The sequence below is a fragment of the Cucurbita moschata genome, unplaced genomic scaffold (genome assembly GCF_002738365.1).
Source record: "Cucurbita moschata cultivar Rifu unplaced genomic scaffold, Cmos_1.0 Cmo_Scf00032, whole genome shotgun sequence".
Classification (NCBI taxonomy): Eukaryota; Viridiplantae; Streptophyta; class Magnoliopsida; order Cucurbitales; family Cucurbitaceae; genus Cucurbita; species Cucurbita moschata.
Genome location: NW_019268548.1, coordinates 1,785,627 through 1,805,517, shown reverse-complemented (window position 1 = coordinate 1,805,517; position 19,891 = coordinate 1,785,627). Strand labels below are relative to the sequence as shown.

General features: G+C 36.8%; 4 protein-coding genes and 1 pseudogene across 8 annotated transcripts; 1 reads left to right on the top strand and 4 right to left on the bottom strand.

Moving 5' to 3' along the window:
* Window positions 1-834: 834 nt before the first annotated feature.
* LOC111430031 (60S ribosomal protein L7-2) lies at window positions 835-2,986 on the bottom strand. 2 transcript variants are annotated; one of them, XM_023066146.1, is made up of 6 exons: window positions 2,881-2,986; window positions 2,378-2,665; window positions 2,235-2,292; window positions 1,508-1,587; window positions 1,319-1,421; window positions 835-1,241 (listed from the first exon to the last, which is right to left on the bottom strand). In XM_023066146.1, exons 2-6 carry the CDS (start codon window positions 2,659-2,661, stop codon window positions 1,026-1,028), a joined length of 741 nt encoding a protein of 246 aa, XP_022921914.1. In that variant the 5' UTR covers window positions 2,662-2,665; window positions 2,881-2,986; the 3' UTR covers window positions 835-1,025. The 2 variants fall into 2 exon arrangements, with proteins under 2 accessions (XP_022921914.1, XP_022921915.1); XM_023066147.1 differs by lacking the exon at window positions 2,881-2,986 and having other exon boundaries at window positions 2,378-2,684.
* Window positions 2,987-3,903: 917 nt separating this feature from the next.
* Window positions 3,904-7,124, bottom strand: LOC111430107 (nucleolar and coiled-body phosphoprotein 1-like). Of its 2 annotated transcripts, none has more exons than XM_023066268.1 (7): window positions 6,764-7,124; window positions 6,248-6,312; window positions 5,838-5,869; window positions 5,017-5,714; window positions 4,562-4,651; window positions 4,405-4,466; window positions 3,904-4,235 (listed from the first exon to the last, which is right to left on the bottom strand). In XM_023066268.1, exons 1-7 carry the CDS (start codon window positions 7,004-7,006, stop codon window positions 4,130-4,132), a joined length of 1,296 nt encoding a protein of 431 aa, XP_022922036.1. In that variant the 5' UTR covers window positions 7,007-7,124; the 3' UTR covers window positions 3,904-4,129. The 2 variants fall into 2 exon arrangements, with proteins under 2 accessions (XP_022922036.1, XP_022922037.1); XM_023066269.1 differs by having other exon boundaries at window positions 5,017-5,711.
* Window positions 7,125-7,533: 409 nt separating this feature from the next.
* LOC111464984 (choline monooxygenase, chloroplastic) lies at window positions 7,534-11,541 on the bottom strand. 3 transcript variants are annotated; one of them, XM_023109271.1, is made up of 10 exons: window positions 11,167-11,541; window positions 9,957-10,002; window positions 9,670-9,805; window positions 9,515-9,589; window positions 9,226-9,438; window positions 8,599-8,694; window positions 8,364-8,485; window positions 8,164-8,257; window positions 7,942-7,992; window positions 7,534-7,863 (listed from the first exon to the last, which is right to left on the bottom strand). In XM_023109271.1, exons 1-10 carry the CDS (start codon window positions 11,447-11,449, stop codon window positions 7,726-7,728), a joined length of 1,254 nt encoding a protein of 417 aa, XP_022965039.1. In that variant the 5' UTR covers window positions 11,450-11,541; the 3' UTR covers window positions 7,534-7,725. The 3 variants fall into 3 exon arrangements, with proteins under 3 accessions (XP_022965039.1, XP_022921325.1, XP_022921326.1); XM_023065557.1 differs by having other exon boundaries at window positions 9,957-10,063; window positions 11,167-11,240; XM_023065558.1 differs by lacking the exon at window positions 11,167-11,541 and adding an exon at window positions 10,787-10,924 and having other exon boundaries at window positions 9,957-10,063.
* Window positions 11,542-12,982: 1,441 nt separating this feature from the next.
* LOC111429635 lies at window positions 12,983-13,935 on the bottom strand (annotated as a pseudogene).
* Window positions 13,936-14,955: 1,020 nt separating this feature from the next.
* On the top strand, window positions 14,956-19,885 carry LOC111429631 (nucleotide-sugar uncharacterized transporter 1-like). The gene is made up of 7 exons (XM_023065559.1): window positions 14,956-15,388; window positions 16,143-16,294; window positions 16,403-16,611; window positions 16,692-16,785; window positions 17,451-17,617; window positions 17,712-17,882; window positions 19,433-19,885. The coding sequence occupies exons 1-7, from the start codon at window positions 15,316-15,318 to the stop codon at window positions 19,707-19,709; spliced, it is 1,143 nt and encodes a 380-aa protein (XP_022921327.1). The 5' UTR covers window positions 14,956-15,315; the 3' UTR covers window positions 19,710-19,885.
* Window positions 19,886-19,891: the final 6 nt, after the last annotated feature.

The following is a 19,891-nucleotide window of genomic DNA, read 5'->3' as shown; positions in this document are numbered from 1 at the left end:
ATATATATATATATATACATAGATAGATATATATAAACCAAGCGAAGTAATGGAGTTCTTGAGTTCGTGATTCATTCCAGAGAACAGTCAATTTTGTTCTAAAGAAATGAAACAGAGGAGGATTACATTGAAACACAGACCTCATTCATTCATTCCAGAGAGCAGTCAATTTTGTTCACTGATCTGTTGAAGGCGAGGACGTCCGCGGCGTCGTCAGCCTCCTATCCACCGCCCTTCTCGCCGGCAACGATTGCTTCACGAATCAAGAGCTTCGTCGTCGGATCCATCGTCTCGTTACCTCTCCCGCCGTCGTTTGATTTGGATTCCGTTTTCGATTGTTGTTCTTGTGGTTGCAGTGGAGACTGCTTTTGGTGATTCGCCTCCATCTCTCTCCGCTGCTCACCGCCTCCCCTCCTCTAGACTCCGCCATTTTAATGCCAAATTCAGGAACACGTGTCCGGCAGGAGAAACCACAGCTGGACACGTGGCGACATGATTATATTTCGATAAGCTTGAACACAAAAGTTTAATTTATTCGTATATTTCAAATTAAAACATACAAAATACAAACATTTTAACAATCATTGCATTTTTAGTGTTAAAATTTGACTCTTTTACCATTAAAAAAAAAAAAAAAGATTCAAATCTATTTCTAAACAAACCACTATGAAAATTATAATATTAGTAATTTATTTATTTCATGAGATTTAAATTACTAAATATAATAACAATAATAAGAGGAATTATTACTACCCAGGAGAAAGGAAGTGAAAATCTCTTTAACCCAGAAAATGGCAATCAAGAACACGAGAGTCCTGACATATAAATAAAATAAAAGGGAAACACAAAATTTATGGAATAAAATCAAAATTTAAACCGTTCTCAACGATAATAATTCGGAGGATAAAAGTACACTAATGATGAAACAATAGTAGCAAAACATTCTGATTCCAAAACCGATACTTCAAATGATAAAAAACCTATAAATCCATAAACTTTGGAGAAACAACACAAAATGTAAAAACCTAATTCATCCTTCTGATTAGCTCGTTGATGTAGTTCTCGCGGTTCCCGGCGTCACCTCCTTCCACATAGTGATTCCTCTTCTTCTTAAGACCACCCAGAGGAGCTTTCAGCTTGAAGGGCCACAGGAAATTGTTGGCTTCCTTAAAATGGGGTCCCACTGTCAAGATCTCATGGATGAGGTCTTCTGTGCAAATAATTCCGAACTTCCCAAGAGCCTGGAACAAACAAACCCATCAGAGTTGTAGTAGTTTATATAACAGAATGCAACACTGATTTCATTTAAGCTACAAACCTGCTCAATGATGGAGTTGTCAGTCAAAGCAGTTCTTCGTTTGTTGAGTTTTCCGAAGCCTCTCTTGTAAATGAGTTCTTTAACGCTCTTCAAGTTGGGATACCTGAAAGTATCAGTTGAGTAAAACAAGACGAGTTAATCTTGATATCTAGAAAATCAAAAGAACAAGGAGATACAAGAGAAACATACCCATATGTAACATATGGCTCCACTCTGTGTAACATATTCAATGTTGCCTTGTTCACTTTCAAGAAGACACCATTGAAAATCTGCAGGGTTGGTAATCGTGTGAGGGGTAAAACATGGAGATATATTTGCAATGAACAGATTTCCAACAAAATCAACCAAGGGGTTTATAATTTCAGGAGTGTTTCTACGTCAAAATGTTAATATTAACATGATACATGCGCATGCGAAGCTGCATATAAATCTACAGCACAGAAGAATATAATAGTCAAAACCCAATAAGTAATTTAGTGTCACAGCCTTCTTCACCATAAATTAAACATACAGAAACAAAATCTTTCAAGTAAACTACCAAAAAGAACTGATTCAATGACAGAAGCATATATTTCTAAGAGAAATGAAATTACAAAAACATGGGTTCTGTCAGGGAAACAGTTGAGACCCAGAACCCTATTATTTTCAAACTCAGGGACTTTCCAAGACCACTGTCAGGGAAAGTGATCAGGAACAAGGCTAGACCCACTCTACAAGAAATCAGTGAATTAACTACCATACGTTGTATAAGAAGAGTGCAGAAACAGATAGAAACTAACAATGGCAGAACTATTATGCATCAAATAATATTTATTTGTGAGATAAAATTGAAACTAAACTAAGCGAACAAAAATCCACTTGAAGGAATTGTCTAAATTCATTGTCTGTGAGATGAAATCCATGGGGTACTTGTTACCTGTCTCAAACGCAGAAGCTGCAGAATCTTCTTAGTCTTTGGGTCAATAGCATTGATACTGAAAATCCAAAAGCATAATAAAAACGCTGATACAAACGATTCAAGCAGTCCAAAAGAATGATTTCTCACTAAAAAGGACTCACCCTCGGATCCTGATAATAAACAGAAGCTTGGCCTCAGGGTCGACATAAAATCCGCCCTTGAGTCTAGCCTCGCGCTTCAAACGAACCAACTCCTTTTGCTGCTCATCATACTCCTTGGCATAGAGCTTGGCCCTGTTAAAGATCAGTTTCCTGTTCTCAGCATTCTTCTTCTTCGCAGCCACTAGACCTTTTTTCTCAGCCAGAGCCCATTCTTCGTTCCTCTTCCGCTTCTTCAACACGGACTCCGGAACCACCGGGTTAGGCTTGACTCCTTCCGCACTCATTTCTCTTAACGAAACCAAAGTAAGATCAAAAACCCAAAACCTAAATCAATCACAAAACAAAAGGCAGAACAATAGCAGATAAAAACCATTGACATTCTTCAAAATAAGAAAAACATTGCGATTCTCGTCAACACTACTCACGATTACTACAGATTCTTAGAAATCATGAAATAGAAACAATAATAAGAGATGAAAATGAAGAAAAATAGAGAAACATACTTCTTGCTCAGATGGTCGAAGTTGCGGCTGCGGAGGTCTTTGCGCGAAAAGGGTTGATCTAGCAGAGTGGGTCTAGGGTTTTAAAAGGATCCTTAGTTTCGAGGCCTTCGTCATCGACGGCCCAAAATCTTCTAATCTATTTACGATTAATCTCAGCCGTTGGAGTAAGTTTCGTTCTTTTTTAAGTTAAATTATAAATCCTTCATTTTAAGTTCTCTTTTAAAATTTTCAAATATCTAATAAATACTCCGATAAATACTTAAAATTAGGATATTTCTCACTTCTTTTGATTTTATGTTTTTTTTTTCAATTACCTTATTTTTAAAATAACTTTTAATGAAAATTGTAAGCCTAGTCACGAGATAAATTATTAATTCTAACAGAATAGAAAAGAAAAAAAAAACTAAAAAGAAGAAAAGCTTAATTTTAAAATATAAATTTTATTTCTTTTAATAGAAATAAAATAATATTTCATGTCAAAAAAAAAAAATCTAATTATTCGTATATTAGAATTAAAATATATGAAATTAGTCATTTGACGAGGCTGAAAATATATTCCATTATTTTAATTTAATTAAATATATTGCTTTTAACAATTGGTTCTTCTTCTTTTTTTTTTTTTCATTTTAATGTTTACAAAATGCTTCTCATATTTAAATACAATCAAATATGATTTAAAAATAATAATAAAAAAGAATACAACATTCAAAGAATGTATTACGTAGTAACATTCCTGACAGCAAATATTGTTTTTAGGTCTAATGACTACTCAATGCTAATATCATTTGAAACAGTCCAAATCTACTGCTAATAAATATTGTCATTTTTGGACTTTCTCTCTCTAACTTTCTCTCAAAGTTCTTTCAAATACATCTATTAGGGAAAGAATTCCATAACAGAAATTGGAACCTCACATATTAACTCAACAAAAATCATAAATGATATCTAATATAATTTAAGTACTATTCGATCTATGGTTTAAATATATATCGTATTTTTTAAAAAAATTTAAAAAAGAAATCATGTGGAGAACTACAAAGTGGATTAATAATAAGTTCAAAATCGATGAGGCATATTCATGGACTCCTTAAAAAAAAAAAAATATGATGCTAAATATTGGACATCAATTCTTTAGAGTTTCTACTCTATGGAGGAACATACGACCAAAATTTTTTCAGAGATGGAAACTTCATTCATGAATGATCAAAAGCAGTTAAAGACCAGAATCGTGAATCCCATTAAAATATGGTCAATCCTCATCAGAATAATTGAACTTTACTGAGTGAGATTGCAGATCTATCACTCCGCCTCGGTATGATCCACGCTTCTTCTTCGTCTTTTCATGTCGAAAACCCCTACGAAATTAGTAAATTTGAATTACGAAACCGTTTCATGAACCAGAAAATACATTGAAATTCCCTTCACAAGACTCGGTGAAGTTTATGATCGAAATTAGTAATATGATCCACTCTGAGCTAGAAGTTTAAGTAGAAATGAAAAGAGAAAAAAACTCATGAAAAATACCTTCCTTTAACCTGGCCAAGAACCTCTTGAGCTTTTGCACCATACCCAGTCTCGGCTCCACCCTGCGCAGTATCATAGATTACAAGTAAGAAACAAAAGAACCCACTGAAAAGACAGCAGCAAAAAGGTTAACATCATAATAAGCAGCAAATCACACCTTCGCCCAGTATGAATTATCTGCGAGTTTCTCATCAGCAAATGTCACAGCATCTACTTTTACCCTTTGGAACGCATTAATGGTCTTTGGCTGCAATCATATCATCATATTATATCAGCTAAAGTTGAATTTTTATCAAATTTAAATGAACCTCTGAGCTAAAGATGAGGATTGAAATTTCAAACATTGATCCCACTACACCCTTATGATCACTGGTCTTTGGCTACAATCATAATTTGTAGAATTCACTTGTTTCTAACTAGAATCACAAAATGCTATAAACATAATTTTTTGTATATAAAAAAGGCACCTCTCAAAGGGAGAAGAAATTTAGGAGTAGAAGAGCTGGATTGCTGGTGGAGTTGACAAGTTAATGATGTTTTTCATATCTTTGGAGGGTCTTCTGCAAACATCAAAATATTTGCGTAGATATGTGATGACAATATTTAACATACCTCAGTTGAGCCATTTGAAGGTTTCTTCCAAGGTTTCTTTGAAGAAGTTTTCTCTGCGGTTTTTTCAACATCTGTCTCCTGAGAAAGCTCATTTACATCAACCTTTGTAGACAGCACACCATCATTGCATCCTTTTGAACCTTCTAATTTTCTACGTTTGACATCTTCGGTTTCTTTCTCATCGACAGCATGACTGTCGTTATCTTCAGAAGCCAACCTTTTCCTCTTCTTAGAATTGTCGTTGTGTTCCTCTTCATCTAACATCTTGGTACCATCATTTAGCTGGTTTGAATTTGTGTCACTTAAATGTCGACCATCCTTTTTCTTCTTACTTTTGGATTTGACAACCTTTTCGTCAAGAGTGGCAACATTACCATTCAATCCATTTGAGTCTACAGCTTGAGAATCTCTTGAAACAGTTACATCATCGGGGATTGTAGCAACAGCCTCTATCTTCTCTTTGTTCTTTTTCTTTTTATCCTTAGATTTCTTTCCTGCCTCCTCATGGACAGTAGTGCCTTCGGAAGGTTCTGTGCCATTGGAGTTTTTCAAACTCTCCACATGGGCAGGTTCTGATTTCTCTTTATCTGCAACTGCATTCTTTTTTATTTTCTTTTTATCCTTGGACTTCTTTGCAGGCTCCTCTTGTTCTTCAGGAACCCTATCATCGGTAACCTCTGTCACCATTTCTTCATCTACTAGATCAAAACCAACACAAGGAGATGTGCATTTAAGATCGATAATTTCATGTTGTATTAATTTAAAAAAAAAAACATAGCAAAATTAATAAATGTATATAAACGTAGACAATATGAGGATACCTGGTTTATTTTGGGGTGTGACGGCTTGACTACTGCATATTAGAATTTTAAGTTAGATAAACGAATTTATTTCAAGATCTAATAAGATTGAGGCAAAAGAACTCAATAGAAAAGAAAAGGAACAAGATGCAGCTTGAGACTATTAGAATGACGATGAAATGTCAAAATCTGGAAAATTACCATGGTCACTAATGCTATCACTTGGAACATAGATAAATGATTTATGAACATCTATTATGAAACAAATGGGAACTAATTTAAATGCTTAGCAGAACCAGCAATTTCGTTGAAAATAAGTTACACGTTCATTAACATGTTTATACTTAAAATGCTAAGATTGAGGCACATCTCTGATTAAGTTACACGTTCATTCATTAACAGACAGTAATAGAGAGAATATCTGAACCTACCCTTTCTTAAAATGCTTGTGGCACATTTCTTCGAGACTAAGCAATAACTCCTTTGAAGAATCCTTCTGCACGAATAGCAACAGAAATGGAAATTGTTTCAATAAAGATATTCGCGGCCGAAACTAACTTTTGAAATGAAAGAAGTTGTGAGAGAATAAGAATCCAAACTAGAAACAAGTTAAATTACAGTAAAATAACACCACATATCCCCATCTAACAACAAATAGAAGGTCTCGGAGTAAATTTTTTTGGAGTAATTCAGACTATTATAAAGAACTAGTAGTAAACTTGTTCTATAAAATTATGAAAGTAGGATTAAACCAGACTATTCGAAGAAAACGCAAACATTTCGAATGAGAAGCTCATGAATAGGATTTAGCCACCAACTCCGTAATATGGGATTCGATTACGTGATTCATCTAGCAAGCGACATGAATTGCGTAGCATAATGGGCAACCAGTGAATAATACAAAATTAACCAGTGGATAAAGTGCTACAGTGCGAAGAAGTACGGACCTCAATCTGCGCTTCGGAACGAAACTTTTTTAGGGTTTTGGAGAAGCCATTGTGCTCCAAAAAGAAGGCTACAGCGTGAAGAAGAAGAGTCCTCTGCTCCGGGTGTAAGGATGCGGCTTCATCGGCAGACTTGGGAGTTTGGGCGTCGATTCTTTGCTTCATAGCGTGGTGGGAGAGAAGAACTTGACGAGGTTTGAAGGCGAGAAGAGATGGAGTTACAGAGTTGGTTAGGGTTCGGGACATGCGCCTTCACGCGTTGAAGAAGAAGACTGCTTCCTTCGCGCTAGGGTTTATGAGTTGGTCTCTTCCCGGGTTTTTCCCACTCTCCCTCTCCTGATTTTCTCTCTCTTCTTTTTTTTCTTTTTTAAATTATTTTCTTTTTATGATAAAATTAAATTATTACCGTCAAATAAATTACTCATAAGCAAGTGAATTTCATTTCCTTTTATAAAAACATCCGTATATTATTTTATTTTATTTTATTACAAATAAATATACATAAATTACCACTTAATTAAACTCATATTGGTATTCAATATATTTGAATACCAAAAAATTAATTTTTAAAAAATAAATCAATAAAATTGAATAAAGTAATTTTCATTTTGATTTTGAAAACTTTTAATTTTATATTAAAATGCCTTTTAAAATTTAAAAACTTAGGTTGACATAAACGATAATTAAATTTGTAAACGGTTGAAAATTAAATATCCTGATTGATTACAATATTTTGCCATATTAATTGTATAATTGTCTAAATTAGCCACAAATTTAATTGAAGTTACAACAATTATAAGTCAACGTGTATTCCGAGTTAGACAATTGGAATCAAATAACTTTCTATTCACACTACCATCAGAACATCCGATGTCGAGTAATCATATGTTAAAGAGTTAAAATGAAAACGATGAGATGAGAAAAGATACCTTACTTATGAGTTCAGATTAGTAACACTAGGACAATTATTTTGTGAGGTTAAGATGAAGAAGACGATGGAAATGGTGCATCGCATTCTCGACCGAAGGAGCATATCGGCCGAACTTGTAAGCAGGCGACTCGAGACCCTTTTGAACACCTTCACACAGAATAATGTCTTCAATCTGAAAATTATTTGAACCAATGTGTAAGAGAGAAAGAACAACTGAATTGAAGGAAAGGGGTGGATTTGTTTGTAATACCTGCACACTTTCACTGTCTTCTAAACTTTGTTGTATAAACGATTCGTCATTCTGAACGTGAAATCAAGAGAAAACGTATAAACTCGAATGGACTGAAAAACTTTGATAACACAAGCTCAGTTTTTGCTGAGTTTTCGTGTTAACCGAGCAGTCTTTTTAATATATCAAGAACACAAGTGAGAATTTGTAGCGTATTCATTAGTTTGAAAGACTCGGAAGTACCTTAAAAGGTGTTTCGAGAAAATAATCGAAAACCACTAGACATTTTCGAGGTCCGAGTGGGAGTACTAGATTAGTGTCCATCCAAGGTCCATATCTGTTATATAACGTAGAAAACGACGAGACGAGACGAACATCAGCACAAAACGTCTCGAAACATAAATAGCCAAAGAGCCAGATGTGTTGATGTATCCAAGAATTACCTATTTATCATGAAGTTTGGGTATACGAAAGCATATAGTGCTTCTGGTCCAAGTCGACCATAATCATCGCCTTTTGATTCTCCCCCACCCTTACAACTTTGAATACTAACAGCTTCAAATATCTACATCACATGTTATACTCCGAAGTAAACAGACACTAAAACAGCAAATTGTATGAAAGCATAATGCTATAACAGTAGTTTGGTAATGAATTTTAAATGAACAGTCAACGTACTTCGGTAGAATATGACTCGAGCTTGAGATTTGATGCAAGCCCTTTGTGTGCATACGGGACGTGATACCCTCCGTCTAAGTAGTTGTCACAAAAAACCTACAAAAAGCCAAAACCCATAAGGATTGTGTAACGGTCCAAACCATTGCTAGCAGATATTTTCCTCTTTGGGCTTCCCCTCAAGGTTTTTAAGCGCGTTTGCTAGGGAGAGATCTCCACATCCTTATAAAAAATGTTTCGTTCTCCTCCCCCAAGATGTAACAGCTCAAACCCACCGCTAGCAAATACTGTCCTCTTTGGGCTTCCCCTCAAAGTTTTTAAAACGTGTCCACTAGGGAGAGGTTTCCACACCCTTATAAAAAATGTTTCGTTCTCCCTCCCATGGTGTAACATTTCAAGTCCACTGCTAGTTGATATTGTCCTCTTTGGACTTCCCCTTTCGGGCTTCCCCTCGAGGTTTTTAAAATGTGTCTACTAGAGAGAGGTTTCCACACCCTTGTAAAGAATGCTTCGTTCTCCTCCTAAAGGAAAAGCCCAAAGAAGACAATATCGGCTAGTGATGGGCTTGAGCCATTACAGATCGTGTCAACCATATATGACCATTTTTCTAGAAGGATGCAAGGACTATACCTTCCAATTACATTCAATGGTGTATTCACGTCGACAGACAAAACTTAAAGAAGCATCAACTCCATTTAAACTCAGCAAATCTGCACAGCTTCCCAGCCATTCATGTGCCACTTCATCTTCATCAACAACCAGCTCAGATGATAATTTTTCATCCAGATTGAGAAGAACGAACGGCCCCCATGTCGCTACGGGTAACGGTACGAGCCCAAAATCCTAATCTCCATTAAATAAATCAACCAACCATTAAGCCATTCAGAAACATTATATCAAAATGGTTATAATGACATACATTTACATCAAAGTTCTGAATTCCATTTATTCTAGTCGCCTTAAGCAGCCCTCCATCCAACCCATATGTCCATCCCTGCATAAATTATGGAATAACCCTGTTCAATACATATATATAGAATCTCACATCCCAGGAAGATATGCAAGTGAACTCACATGATATGGGCACACAAAGCAGGACTTCTTCCCACATCCAGATGCAAGAAGTGAGGCATGATGGCGGCAGACATTGTGAAATGCACGAACCTTCTTGTTATTATCTTTGCAGACAACGTATTCTACATTTCCCAACCTGCCATGGACAAGGAGACAGAGCAAACAAATTTTACAGACCAGCTATGGTGGGGAAGAACACATATCTCTAGCATCCCATATTTGGTTAAATTACTGCTCTTTAGATTTTATTCTATTGGTAATAAATGGAAACAGACAATTAATCACACCTGCCTGTGAAAAAATCATGGGGATCTTTCAACTGTTCAACATATCCTGACAAGCCAAGGGCAGAAGAAGTTGATGATCCATGCATTAGTATTGTCAGAGTTGTAATCTAAAGAGGAAAAAAGGGAGCATATTGCATTAGGTGTAAAACAAAGAGTACATAGTTTCAATGGGATTAGCCTGCTTTGGGTGCATGAGAAACCCCATCAAGAATTACTCCATCAAGAGTTCTCAGTTAATGCATATACCAGTACATATTGTCCGCTTTAGCCTGTTACGTATCGCCATCAACCTCACGGTCTTAAAACGCGTCTGTTAGGGAAAGGTTTTCACACCCTTATAAGGAAGGCTTCGTTCCTCTCTCCAACCGATGTGGGGTTCCCCTCTCCAACAGAAGTGAGATATCACAATCCACCCCCGGAGTCCAGCGTCCTCATTGGCACACTGCCTGGTGGCTGGCTCTAATACCATTTGTAACAGTCTAAGCACTCCACTAGCAGATATTGTCTACTTTAACTCGTTACGTATTGTCGTCAGCTTCATGGTTTTAAAATGAGTATGTTAGGGAGAGGTTTCCACACCTTTGTAAGGAATGTTTCCAAGAGCATGGATTGTGAGATCCCACATCGGTTGGAGAGGAGAATGAAACATTCGTTAGAAGGGTGTGGAAACCTCTCCCTAACAGATACGTTTTAGAATCGTGAGGCTGACAACGATACGCAACGGGTCAAAGTAGAAAATATCTACTAGTGGTGGGCTTAGGCTATACTTGGTCACAGATAACTTTCATTCGTTCTCTTTCACACTTGGACTCTGGTTGAGTTACTCTTACCACTCGCAAATATGTCTAGCTCGAAAATCACCCCTAACCGCTCATGAAAGGAGTCATCAAACCATGGCGATCCTCTCTTTTCTTCTTCTCCTAATTTAGTTCTTCCATTTGTCAAGCTCTGAAGGCAGCTATTCTCTTTCTAGCTTGAGATCACGAGAAGGAAATACTAAAAGATGGTTTCTGAACGCTTAACATCAACGAAATGACTTGGCTGGGAGAGATTTAGAATTAAGGAGCTCGAATGTCTAAATAGTTAAATAATCTCCATTATAATCACAGATCGCACTGAAATCAAGCAACTAATCTCCTCGCTATGAAGCTACAATTAAATAGAATCGCAAAAGAAGAAGAGCATCAACAATTTAGAGATGGAAGCGAACCTACGGCCTGCCATCCTCTGTGGAAGACACGATCGAGCTCGAGAGCGAAAAATGAAGGATCGGTGTACCAGGAGCTGGGTGGAGTGACGGCCTTCTCCAAGGGAATTTCGGGGTCGAATTCATCAACGAGTTTCAGAGCTTCAATAAAGTGAGAATCAGAGTTACGAAAGGATAAAGTCGACGAGATTCGTGTGGGAGACCGATAACTGCGCGACTGAAAATTGAAGGAAGCGAAAAGAGGTTGGAAGAAGTGAGTATGGATATGCTTCGTTAACGCCGCCATTGCAGCAGCCCCCAAGCTTCCCTCCGGCTAGTTGTATTCTACAGTTATCGGTTGGTATTTCGTAGATTTTATTTACGATGCCTTTCAAAAGAATGACGAAAAAAAAAAGTCTCAATAGAATATATACATTTAGTGTTAACATTTTTTTCATAGATTTTATTGCCTTATTTAATTTTAAATAATTAAAATAATTACTAGTATTTAAGTAATTCATTTATTTAATAAAAAAAATTCATTATATTTTTAAAAAATTATTATTGATTTATTATAATTAAATATAATAAATTTGTAAACGAAGATCAATTAATTAATTAAATTTATTCAGAATAAAATAAATTAAAACATAGAATGTTATCAAAATTTTATATAAATAAATAATTTTTTTTTAGTTATTATAATTACTTCTAACAGTTTAATAGAATAGATAATTACCTATGGTTAGTTAATTACTTAATCTCTTTTTATGAAGTCAAAATATTGAAATAATTTTAATAATTAAATTTTGATTTAATCTTCCTTCATCAATAAGTATCTATAAATAATATGTCTTTAGGTTCAACCAATATTAATAAATCATTCTCAGAGACGATAATAAACTTAAATAATTGGGAAAATATTAAAAATAAATAATTGAGAAAATATTAAAAATATCATATTAAGAAAATAAAGAAAAAAAAGAATAAAATCGAGCCTATGAATATATACCTCTCTTTTTAGACTTAGAGTCCAAAGTTTAATTTATACAACCATTACGAATCTATGCATACATTGAAACTATCTCCCATAGAATGGTAAGAATTTCAGGGCCCGTGGAAGATGGGATCAACTTAAGTTATGGTATCCAACGCATTTTAAAACTCTTGATAGAGGGGCATTTTAGAACCCGAGGAAGTCCACCTCTCCCTAACGGAGACATTTTAAAACTCCGAGGAGAAGCCCGAAAGAGAAAGTTTAAAGAAACAATATCTACTAGCGGTGGGTTTGGGCTCCTCTAACAGATGCGTTTTAAAACGTTAAGGAAAGCCTAAAAAGAAAAGGTTCAAATAGAACAATATCGGCAAGGAATGAGTTTGAACGGTACCACTCTAAGGTAATCAAAATGCTAGCATTCCCACAGCAAATAATGCAAGTCAAAACACTCTTCACTAAAACATTTGGCTGTAAGAGTGGTACAGAAAGAGGTCCAAGGAGATGAAAGGATCACCCTGCCAAATCCTAAGCAGGGGTTACAAAAAGGGGCCCTGTGAAAGGGGCTTTGATCATGGAGCATATGTGACTTGCATAGCCAACATAATCTTCTCTCATGGTCAACATGTTCTAATAACATAACCCATTACTTCAAATCAATGAAGAGTTCATTATCTGGTTGAGATATCAATCATCCATTAAGTCACTAGAGATTTATGTATATTGCTGGAAAGAATTGGCTAGAGATCATGCTAGTAGTCAACTACCTAATCAACAAGATCAAGCTAGTATGATCCAAGTAGAAACAACATGAACAATGCATCAACCGAGTAAGCAAAACAAAGCTTTTAAGCCATTATTAGACCCAGTTTGGTTCATATCCTGCAAAAAGTTCTTCGGAATAATACATTGTCAAATAGAAAAGCACACAGATAAGTATAATTCCAGCGAAATCACAAGTTAAAACAAGCTGGGGAAGCTGGAGAGAGCCTAAAGAACAAGATTTCATCTTGGCTTAGCATTGAATAAGTCATAAACAATGTTAAAATGTGTAACAAATAAGATCAAAAGCTGCAAAAAAGTTACTCCGTTCCTCGAGACAAAAGGGAATTTCGAGTAATTCGAAGTAGATCCTAAATTTCTCTACTGTATATCAACGAAGGTATGCAGGGATCTTAATACGAACGAAAAGCATACTCATAACATAGGCAATAACAACAGAAGAAATCCCAGCAGACGCATACCAAACCTTGACGCTCTTAGCGCGATTCCGATCAAGAGCAAGGTCCATGAGCACAATTCCCATTCCACCCAGTATGAACATGAAACCAGAAGAGAGTCCCTCAATGATGTACTGACCATTGACGCGACCCGGAAGAAAAACCACAGGTCGGATGGATCCGGTTGCCGGGTCCTGAATAGATCCGATGCCGGGAGGCTCGACGATGACATCGTAGACGAAGCCGGAGACGACCATGAAGTACGTGAGGAGGACGAGGGCGTAGACGGTCATCGGAGAGGGGAGTGTCAAGGTCGGGAGCTTGAGGCGGAGGCGCGGCGGACGGAGGAAGGAAAATGGGAGAATGCGGAGGATGTGGTAGATGGGGTCGATGGAGGAGATCGGAGAATCCGCCGATGCGGCGGCGGAAGAGATCTGGGTGTAGGATTCGGATCTGGGAGGCATTTTCTCGGCCGGAGTGGATTCAAAGATCCTCGCTATGGAATTTGGAGTTGTTTTTGCTTTGTTGCGATTTTGGGTGGGGAATTCGGTTGGGGCTTCTTTAATCGCGATTTCGGGGAATTCTGTTGAAATTTAAATTTTAATGGCATATCTTAAAAAATCCTATTTCATAAAATAATTTCATAAATAGTTATTTTCTAAAATTATTTTGGATACCGTATTTACCTGTAAAAAAAATTTATTTTTCAAATTACGAAATTTATATTTTTTTGAAATTAAATTTAAGAATCAAATAGATATTAAAAAATGTGATAATTTGAAAGACAGCATAATTCACCCATGGCGGGTGATTTTATCATTGATGACCTACGTCAACGAGCATAAGAAGTCAACACACGAGCAACTGATAAATTATGTCAACATCATTGACAAAGAGGAAGTCATGAACGGAACATGTAACAACTCAAGCCCACTGCTACCAAATATTGTTCACTTTGACCCATTATGTATTGTCGTCAGCCTCACAATTTTAAAATGCGTCTACTATTAGAGGTTTTCCACACCCTTATAATAAATTGATATCTCTCGTAACAATTATGCAACCGATCATGAATGGAACCAACAAAACATCGAACCCTTTTGGCATGTGTAGCCTTTTGTGTTGGGAGACTCTAAACGATAAACAAAATTTGTTTAAACCTAAAGAGGAAAAATGTCAGTCTCGAGCTTTAGATATACCTTCACAAAAAGCGATGGCCTCAACACGTTTAACAAATTCGAACTAGAACTCGTGCCTTTCTAGCATGATATCACGTTATTAGAACACAAATAGGAGTTCCAAAAGCAACGTCATCATCACTAATAGTCATATCAATATTCTATTTAAAAGAGTCTCGGGCCAAACAATTTATTTCCTCAACAATATTGCAAGAATCCCGTGTATACATAGAAATAGACTCGTGATCTATTATTTCCACCAAATTCGAAAGATCGACAAAAACCCTATGATTACGTTAGTGCTAGATTGTAAAAGCAATAACTCATATGAGATACGAGGGCTGAGTTATGCTCGGGAAACTATATATCTATCTATCTATATATATATATATATATATAAATAAAATTTATGGAGGGAAAATCCAAGTTGGAAGGGAGTGGGGATGTGAAGAACTGTCCGCCGATTGTGAAAGGGGAGGCGCGTGAATTTCTCCGCCTCCCTCTCTCTTAGACAACTGCTTCCATTTTCCGCCATTAACGACCTTCTCTTTCCCCACGCGTCTCTCCTTCTTCTTCTCCATCTCTTCCTCTTTCACTCATTCGTTCACTTCACTGGCTTACTCCCTTTCCCCATTTTCTGCTTTTGGGTGATTTCCAGCTCCATTTCAAAGCCACTGCTCTTCATCTCTTTCCCGATCACCCCTCTTCTTAAAGCTTAGCCAAATCTCATCTTCCCACTTCATGCCTCATTGACTAGCAGCGGCTACTGGCTGTTTTCGTGATGTTCAAACTCTTATTCAGTAAGGATGTGCGCAAGATTCTCAAGCGCAAGGATAGCGATGCCGGCCATAGGGGTACTTCCTTTCTTGTCCATTTTTTTTTCCGTCTTTATCTCTAATATTTCGTTTCAATTCTGGTAGTTTTTCGGATTTCCCCTTCTTTTTCGGATTGTGGCTTCTCAATTTCGGCTCCGCATTGGACTCCGTAGTTATCTAACTGCTTGTAGATAGAGAAATTAATGTAGAAAGCCCGAGTTGAGTGGTTTTACCTAAATAAAAGTATTAACCATTTCTCAAATAGACGCTCTCTGTTTCCTTTTCTCTCGTCATGAAGGGCGTCGTGCCTTTGATCAGAGTGGCCAGGGGCTTTGGTACGACCTTTGGTTTTCTGATTGGCATTGTGCAAATGCGTTTGTAGTCGATCAGATCTGGATTTTTCTTAGCCATTTTGTTTTTGAGTACTTAGAAGCCGCTAAGTTAGGGTCTACTGCTCTGTTTTGTGATATATAACAAAGTGGAAGCATTAAAACTGATTGCTCACTGTGAAATCCTTCTCATTATCTGTTTATCCCCACCATTATTGTGTTCAACTAGTTGCATGTGCCAACACAATGGGCATCAAACTTTTATACTCTCTGAGTGAAACATCTTACATTGTTGTGGTATTTGATGGAATTGGTTTTGAGAAGTAATAGTTGATTTTAGAAGCCAATTATTTGTGTAGTATAGATGAAATCAGACATATATACTGATGAAGGTTCTTCAATCATGAAATCTTCGTCTTGTTTTACTTTCCAACTTACATTATTGATCAAATTTGTAATATCAGGAAAATCTCTTGAGGATTTGCGAGGATCGTTATTTAGCAAATTTCGCACGCCTGAAGGTGCCAAGCGTCAGCAGCAACGTTCTTGTGGCCCTTCTGTTGCTCTTACGTTCAATTTCTTTGTTGCAGTTAGTATTATTTTCATGAATAAATTGGTTGGTATTCCAATGCCTATCTAATTTCAATGTTTTACCTTAACTTCCTTTGATTGTCATCTTTCCAGCTGGTAACACTGCTGACGTTTTTCGTTGTCTGTGTCTCAGGTGCTTAAGACTGTCGGCTTTACGTTTCCTATATTTCTCAGTTTCATTCACTATTTCATTAGCTGGATATTGATGGCTATTTTCAACTTTTTCTCTGTTCTTCCTGCATCTCCTCTATCCAAGACTACCCGTTCATCGACTCTACTTACACTTGGTTTAGTTATGTCGCTATCTACAGGGCTTGCTAATGTGAGCTTGAAGTATAATAGGTGAGAATTGAGTATCAACAATCCTCTTTTCCTTGATATATTGTTTCCTGATGTTCTGAATGCTAAAATCAATTCTCCAGTGTGGGGTTTTATCAGATGGCAAAGATTGCTGTAACTCCATCAATTGTACTGGCAGAGTTTATATTATATGGAAAGAAAGTTTCTTACTCCAAGGTAAACCAAACTCCTTCCACATATATGTACTAAAAGTTTTATATACCCTCTCTAATGTTATTATGACCTGCTTATTACAGTATCATAAACTAGTAAGGTAAAATTTGGGTCTGCCATACATTTGAAGTGGAAAATCCCTTTAATGGAATTTAACAAAGATTAGTATCTAACTTTTCGAATCTATGGTCTTGGAGCATGGCGTCCTTGTCTTTTTTGTTCTCCGAGCATAAGAATAAAAACGTTCAATGCCATCTCAAAACTGTATTTATATTGAACTCCTGGTTGAGTTACACTTACATCCTGATGGTTCAATGTCCACTCGTTCAAATACTACTCTTGAAAAGATATCCAAAAATGACTAAAAAAGGCAATTCTTTTCTTTGGTGAGACGTCTACGATGCTGTAGTTGAGAAAATGTGAGGTTAGCAGATAGGCAAAAGAAATATATTTTTGAAGTACCATACTTGAGAAGATCGAACTGTGTTAGAAATTTCTTCTAACAATTTTTTTTTTAATGGAGAAACTTTTAAATCAGTAGATGAGGCATAGATCCGTATAATATTTTTGAAATTTATGTCTTCCTGGGTCACTGGCATTTAATCAAACCCTGACTAAGCCATTAAGCTTTATTCTTAATTCTGATGAATCTTCTCTCTGTGGCCAAGGTCCTAGCCCTTGTAGTGGTATCTATTGGTATTGCTGTGGCTACGGTAACTGATCTGCAGTTTGATCTCTTTGGTGCTTGTATCGCATTGGCATGGATTATTCCTAGTGCAGTTAATAAGATTCTTTGGTCCAGTCTGCAACAGCAGGAGAATTGGACAGCCATGGCGTATGTCAAATACTCATCCTGCATTTTATCCTTTTTCTTTTTTCATGTTATATGCCAACGAGGGATTGAATCTGAACTTGAAATTTTGTCATAGGTTAATGTGGAAGACGACACCGATTACATTATGCGGTTTCATTGCTTTAATACCTTTCTTAGACCCGCCTGGTTTTTTATCTTTCAATTGGAGCTACTATAATACTCTGGCTATTCTGCTGTCAGCAATTCTGGGATTCTTGCTTCAGTGGTCTGGTGCCTTAGCCCTCGGGTATGTGAACTCTCATGCTGATATTCTCAGCTTTTCGTTAAGCAACATGTTCGGTCTTATATATGCTATTAGATGCACTGTCTGTGATAAGGGGCAAAATGTTCAATCAAGTTTGTTTGCATGTTTTTTCTTTTATTAACTAAATTGTGTATTGTTGTGTAATAACAACCTAACCGGCAAGGTGTAATTCAAGAAGCCTCTCCTTCTGGATTCAATTGAACTTCGAATATGATCAGAAGCTTGTCAATCATTGGATTATGGAAATTCAACGCTATGTGATGGTTTTTAGTTTTTTACTTGTGTATCACTCTGTTACTTTGGCGACTGAAAGGAAGTCGTTTCTTTCACTTTCTCTTACCCCCAGTTTCTTAGCACACATCCCATCTCTACCGTAAGGCTAGTAAAATCTTGTTTCGTTTCATGCATCATTTAGGATTTATCATATGATAAGAAGGTTCGTGACTGTATCATGCATAAAACTAACAGCTTCCACGGTATCTTAAATTAGTGCGTCATCTGTCATGTTTAGGTAAAAAGTTAGGCCAGTTCTGTGTTATTGTAGGCCATTCTCCACGCTGTTTTCAGCGATAAATAAATTATCATTGATGAAATGAAATATAGATGGCCAGAGCATGCAAGATACAAAGCCAAAGGAGTTATGAACAGCCAAAATGTGCTAAGAAAACGAACGCCTCTGTGAGATCCCACATTGGTTGGAGAGGGGAACGAAGCATTCCTTATAAGGGTGTGAAAACCTCTCCCTAGCAGACGTGTTTTAAGACCTTAAGGGGAAGCCCAAAAGGGAAAGCCCAAAGAAGATAATATCTGTTAACAGTAGGCTTGAGTTGTTACAAATGATATCAGAGTTAGTCACCGGGCCCAGTGAGGACACTGGCCCCCAAGAGGAGTGGATTATGAGATCTCACATTGGTTGGAGAGGAGAACGAAACATTTCTTATAAGGGTGTGAAACCTCTCCTTAGCAGACACGTCTTAAAACCTTGAGGGAAATCCCTTGAAGGGAAATCCCAAATGTGCTAGCAGTAAACTGGTTGTTATAATCTTGTATCTGGAGGCCAACTACTTAAACGGCCAATACTTAAACGGCCAACTACTTAAACGCTCAGATTAAAATTCGATTGAAGGCCTTTTGTTTAGGCTGGAACTATAGATCCAGTATCATCATAGATTGGTTTCCATGTCTCTGAGGTTCAGATTACCCAAGTCGGCTTTATGATCTTTGATTATCCCCAAAATTTTCTCTGAGATGTGGTTAGTTTGTTCGTCTTGTAATCAAAACACGAATATTAATTTGTTTGAAAGGATTGATACGCCAAGATGAAGTACTGGTTATATGAGGAACTCTAAAACTCTCTTTGTGTAAGTTATTGCACATCTCTTCCATTTTGAATATCTGTTATTCGTCTTAACTCATAGCTTAAATTTGATGCATTGGATATATGGATAGCTGAACACACCCAAATTTCAGTACTTTGAGGTATAAATACATGACCTGCTTCTATTAATGTCTAGTTTTTCTGAATTCAACAGGGCTACCTCTGCCGTCAGCCATGTTGTACTCGGACAGTTCAAAACATGCGTGATTCTTCTCGGGAATTACTACCTGTTTAATGCCGATCCTGGCAAAACTAGTTTATATGGCGCATTCACAGCTATAATGGGCATGTCTGCTTATACCTACCTTAACTTGAGACAACAGCAACAGACCAAAACATCTAAACAACAAGCCTCCTCTTTTCCTAAATCTAAGCTTAGCAAGGAAAATGGAAGCACCAATGACGAGAAGTTAGGGGAGGAGTCTGTTTGAGCTAAGAAGTTAAGGATATCTGTTCATACTTCGCCGGCGTTTCATTCATTCGTTTTCTATGCTAACCCTTTCATTTCTTTGCAGTTATAGATTAGGGAGATATCCATGTTAATATATGAGTGCACTACTCGATTTTTGATTGCTTAGAGAAAAGCCCCCCCCTTTTTTTTTTTTTTTTTTTT

Coding starts and splice junctions, on each gene's coding strand:
- LOC111429631 (XM_023065559.1), top strand. CDS start 15,316: ATGTTCAAACTCTTATTCAGTAAGGATGTGCGCAAGATTCTCAAGCGC. Junction 16,295..16,402: donor TTATTTTCATGAATAAATTG/GTTGGTATTCCA, acceptor TCTGTGTCTCAG/GTGCTTAAGACTGTCGGCTT. Junction 17,618..17,711: donor GAGAATTGGACAGCCATGGC/GTATGTCAAATA, acceptor ATTTTGTCATAG/GTTAATGTGGAAGACGACAC.
- LOC111464984 (XM_023109271.1), bottom strand. CDS start 11,449: ATGGCGGCGTTAACGAAGCATATCCATACTCACTTCTTCCAACCTCTT. Junction 8,695..9,225: donor CCATTGAATGTAATTGGAAG/GTATAGTCCTTG, acceptor GGCTTTTTGTAG/GTTTTTTGTGACAACTACTT. Junction 8,258..8,363: donor CCAAACTTCATGATAAATAG/GTAATTCTTGGA, acceptor GTTATATAACAG/ATATGGACCTTGGATGGACA.
- LOC111430031 (XM_023066146.1), bottom strand. CDS start 2,661: ATGAGTGCGGAAGGAGTCAAGCCTAACCCGGTGGTTCCGGAGTCCGTG. Junction 2,293..2,377: donor TTTATTATCAGGATCCGAGG/GTGAGTCCTTTT, acceptor TTGGATTTTCAG/TATCAATGCTATTGACCCAA. Junction 1,422..1,507: donor GAGCCATATGTTACATATGG/GTATGTTTCTCT, acceptor TGATACTTTCAG/GTATCCCAACTTGAAGAGCG.
- LOC111430107 (XM_023066268.1), bottom strand. CDS start 7,006: ATGTCCCGAACCCTAACCAACTCTGTAACTCCATCTCTTCTCGCCTTC. Junction 4,467..4,561: donor ATAATTCATACTGGGCGAAG/GTGTGATTTGCT, acceptor GATACTGCGCAG/GGTGGAGCCGAGACTGGGTA. Junction 4,236..4,404: donor CTTGGCCAGGTTAAAGGAAG/GTATTTTTCATG, acceptor CTAATTTCGTAG/GGGTTTTCGACATGAAAAGA.